Source organism: Salvelinus sp. IW2-2015, unplaced genomic scaffold (assembly GCF_002910315.2).
Source record: "Salvelinus sp. IW2-2015 unplaced genomic scaffold, ASM291031v2 Un_scaffold1528, whole genome shotgun sequence".
NCBI classification, from domain to species: domain Eukaryota; kingdom Metazoa; phylum Chordata; class Actinopteri; order Salmoniformes; family Salmonidae; genus Salvelinus; species Salvelinus sp. IW2-2015.
The window spans coordinates 59957-64587 of NW_019942967.1; the positions used below are offsets into that span (position 1 = coordinate 59957).

The 4631-nt window shown below is 44.2% G+C and overlaps 1 protein-coding gene across 1 annotated transcript in view; it reads left to right on the forward strand.

The window, feature by feature from the left end:
* The window catches only part of mybpc2a (myosin binding protein Ca), a gene marked incomplete at its 5' end in the record, with an annotated part of 46826 nt that overhangs the window by 2595 nt on the left and 39600 nt on the right, over positions 1–4631 (forward strand). The window contains 6 exon segments of the mRNA XM_070439270.1: positions 233–289; positions 1720–1743; positions 2199–2255; positions 2344–2516; positions 2737–2869; positions 3074–3198. Of these exon segments, the coding sequence (XP_070295371.1) occupies positions 233–289; positions 1720–1743; positions 2199–2255; positions 2344–2516; positions 2737–2869; positions 3074–3198 (569 nt within the window).

The following is a 4631-nucleotide window of genomic DNA, read 5'->3' on the forward strand; positions in this document are numbered from 1 at the left end:
GGTGGAAGGTGGGTCCATTCCAGGCCATCATCAGCCATTTAGTAATGTATCTGTCACTTAACCTGTGGTCAGTGAGTTTGTCAGTAAGTCATTCAATATTTGATACAGAATGTATAATGATAAAGCAGGTAGTGTATATGTGTTTCGTGTCAGTACTCAGTCCATTATTCATCCTGATTTTTAACTGTCTGTCAGTTAGTCCAGTTCCTCTCACCGTTCCCTCCCCTTGCCATGTTTCAGCCGTACAAGAGGAGCAGCCCGCCAACATCCTGGATGCCTTCAAGCGATCGTGAGTGTCACTGTCAGGGTGGTGTGTCTCTGTGACTAACTAATGTGTCTCTGTGACATACTAATGTGTCTCTGTGACTTACTAATGTGTCTCTGTGACTAACTAATGTGTCTCTGTGACTTACTAATGTGTCTCTGTGACTAACTAATGTGTCTCTGTGACTAACCTGTATGTTTGTTTGTGTGTTTTTATGTTTCAATTGTACATGGTGTCCGTATGTTTCTATTTCTGTGTCTGTTCACTATGTATATCCCTGTATGTCTGTATCTCTGTATTCGTGTGTCTTCTCTTCCCTGTCTCCAAAGACTTGTGTTTCAATATGTGTGCAGCAGCTCTGTTTCTCACTGTGAAGCTGTAGAAAATCCCTCTGTGTTTGTTGGCATAGTGCTGCCGCCAGTCAGTTCACTCTAGTTACTGTTTCAAATATGATTTCCTCTCCTAATCARACAAAAAKACAAAAAAGCAAGGGTAAGAAAGGAAACACAACGTGCAAAGGACCATTTCAGATTGTGTTTTTGTGTTTATTTTGTGAATTTTGGTATGAAGAAAAGAAAAAGAGAATGAAAARATATGAAAAAATAGATGCGTTACAAGCGTGAATTAAAGTGTGAAAACCCAAGATGCCAAAAAAYCTTCAACACCCCAAAKGKWGCTGGATGGGTTAGTGTTGACCTTGCCACAGTATGTGGCGGTCTTTGCGTTCCAACTCCCACTGTCAGTAAGTATGGAGAATCCAGTMATTGCGATTCATCCGTGTGTACCCCCATCTTCCTCCTCAGCGATTYCGTGTCTGGMCTTGCTGCCTCTCTGTTATAAGGCAGCCTTGTCCTAAGCTTCTTCCAGAACCTRAATCCRTTGTGTGTGTTCAGAATATATTATTTGGGATTCCCTTCCGTGTGCTTCCATATTCCCACCTTTGGAATTCTTCATCTGTCCACTGTGTGTGTTCAGATCTGAAATAGCCCGTGCTTCCCCTCATGTGTTCTTTGTCATGTGAGGCTATTTCTGGTACTGTACATCTGTCTGAGTGTGACCCTTTGACAAGGCCTCAAGTGGAACTAGTGTATATTTCCCATGGATTACATACATTAGAGATGCAATCATGAGGTGTCATATGTGTGGATCTTTATGAGAGTGTAAGAAAAGCTCTGTGTGGGTGTGTATCAGCAGTACCTGTGCGTGTACATTTACACAGTATTTACCTTGTATATATGTGTCAATGTACAGCCTTGTACATGTACAATGTATCTGTGTTTGGGGTACATACAGTAACAAATAGAGGTCAATACTGAATGTTTGTGTGTGTGTACACTAGTATGCTGTTTTTTATGTCCCAGTGAATTTAGGCGGGCAAAGTGTCAGTATGCGCCTTATTGATTCCCACTATGCTCTATATGCTCACTCATTACCATCCTGTTTTGTGTTATCAGAGGCATTAAAGGCGCCAAAAAAGGGTAAGACATGGCTACAGACACTGTGCGATACTGTGCAACCACAGTGTACTGTCTGTATATTTGTGTGTATATGGGAATTCCGTCCCTGTTGTTATAACTTTTATATCAATACTGTATCGTTGATGTGTCTTTACGTCAGGGAAAGTGAATGTGGGTGTGGATGTTTGTGTGTGTGTGTTTGTCTTAGCAGAGTACAGTGTAGTACCATCTACTGTATGTCCAGTACCATTCGTTCACTWCCATATTTTTTGTAAACAAACAATGATTCACTACTATAGCATTGAAATAGCACAGATATTAATTGTTGATTGATCTTATGTAAAACCTTAATATACAACAAGTATATTTGTATGTACAGTATACTGTATGTTATGTTTGAAATTACCGACTCCTCTAACCTGACCTAACACTGTAGGAAACCTAATTCTCCCACTCGTACCCTTTCTTGTCCCCAGGGGAGATGCAGGAGAGGATGCAGGTGACCTGGACTTCAGTGCCCTCCTCAAAAAAAGGTAGGAGTGGAGTTAACTCCATTATGAGCAATCACACATACTCACACTCTCACACACACAATCAATCTCCTCTCCCCCTCTCTTTCAGGGAAAAAAAGGCGAGGGACGAGCCCAAAGAGGATGTGGATGTGTGGGAGATCCTGAAGGATGCTAAGCCATGTGACTATGAGAAGATTGCCTTTGACTACGGCATCACAGACCTCAGGGGCCTGCTCAAGAGACTGAAGAAGATGAAGAAGGTGGAACCCAAGAAGAGTGACGGTGAGGGGAGAGAAAGGGGGGGGGATACTGGAGGAGGAAGTAGGCAAGCTGTGGGCATTTCTACTTGAGAGTGTTTGGGACAGGGAATGCTTTATTATAGTGAATGCCTGAGGGGCTCTGAAAGGGAGGTAGTCTGGTGTAGTGTTGCTTGGGTTATTCTGGTTGTTGTGTCTGGTGTGTAAAGGCTGGAGACATAACAGTGGTTCTTTCCCTCCCTCAGCCTTCCTGAAGAAGCTAGAGCAATGTTACTCTGTGGACAAGGGCAAGAGGACCCAGATGCATGTTGAGCTCCATGACCCCAACGTTCAGGTCAAGTGGCTGAAGAACGGAGTGGAGATCAAACCCTCTGCCAAGTGAGACTGGCTGCTTTGTGTGTCTGTGTCTGTGTGTGTCTGTGTGTGAATATGCGTGATTGTCAGTATATTTGACTATGTGAGCGTGTGAGTCATTCATTTGTCGATGAGTTGAGTGAGCGACACTCGGTCACTAGTGTCTTTGTCTGTCCTCTCTGTTTTCTGCCAGTGTCTCTCTCTGCCCTTGTCTGTCTGTCATGTCAGGTATGTGTTTGAGTGCGTGGGCAACAAACGGACACTCACCATCAACAAGTGCAACCTGTCTGACGATGCAGCCTATGAGTGTGTGGTGGGAGAGGAGAAGAGCTTCACTGAAGTCTTTGTCAAAGGTAAACACTCATCTTTACATAGGGTGTTTGAGGGGAGGGAGTTGTTCCCTGCTTAGTTCAGTGTCTTTGAGTGTGTAGTATCTGTCAACATTTACTGTGTATGCAGTACATGTCTCAATGTTTATATGTATGTGTGTATTAATGTCTATGAACAGTAAGTTTGCACAACGTTGTCATCCTGTATTTGTTGTCCAGTTTGTAGCGTGTCTAATGCGTGTTCTGTGTGTCTTGTTGATTTTGGGTAGAGATGCAAAGATGCATTTGCTCCTTAATCATCACGTGCTTTGCTCTSTCTCTGTGCCCATTCATTTCATCCTGTTTTTGCATTTATCAGACCCTACAGCAACGGGTAAGCTTTCACCACACAGACGCCATTCCAGTGCGACAACCACAGTGTACTGTATGTTGTTGTGTCTATTTAGACGTCCCTATTGTTTCTGTCAGTGTTTATATCAATGGCGTACGTGTTGATGTATCTAACGTGAGAGAAAGTGTACGTGTGTTTAGCGGATGGTAGCTAGTGGAAGCTAGCTTAGCATCGATCGCACAGTTCAGTCACCTTCTGGAGACCTGAAGTACTGTCTCCCCCCCAAAAACAACATCCAGGGCTTTTGCGGTATAGCACTTTTGGCGGAAACTTCTGAGTATGTTGTTGTGTTGTTGTTGTGAGCATGGTACTGTATGGGAGCCCGCGGCGGACGGGTTCATGTTACAGTGGTGCCGTGACTCAGATCCCAGAGTTGATGTCTATCATCTGCTGAGGTTGCTGCGGAAAAGGAGGAGGTCAGAGGGAGGTGGATGTAGAGGACGGCAGCTAACGGATGCTMGCTTAGCATCACGCATTGACACAGTGATGATGATTGTCACCTTCCCGGAGACCTGAGGTACTGTCTCCCCCGTACCACAACAGCTCAGTTCTCTGTTTCTATAGCAGTATTAACGGAGACTATGGAGGACATTGTGTTGTTGTGAAACATGGTATCGAATCCTGGTGCGGACTGGTACATGTTAGGTGTTCGTGTCTTTGTGTTAGCACAGTATACAGTGCTGTGCCATGAAATCTTCAGCTTCATCATTCTTCCACTTCTTCCTCCTTATTCTTCTGCTTACTTTGGTGTTGAGTGATCAAGTCTTTGTTGGTGAGTTTTCCTGTAAGTGTGGTTGTGTGTGTGCTGTTTGTATGAGGTGTCATGACGTTGCCTGTTTGGGTATAGCAAGCCCCATCCCCCTCTCCCTGCCACTCCCTGCCTCCCCCTTTCCTCCTTCAACGAGGTTGCTGTGGTCAGAGAGACGTCGTAAATTCCTGTGAATCTCCTCATGGACACACAGTATTAGAGAGAGGGTACACTTTCATAGAGAACAAAGGAAATCCTTCCACCTCACAGAACTTGAGGTACGAACACATTTCATGTTCCGGAAAAAGTATAAAAGAT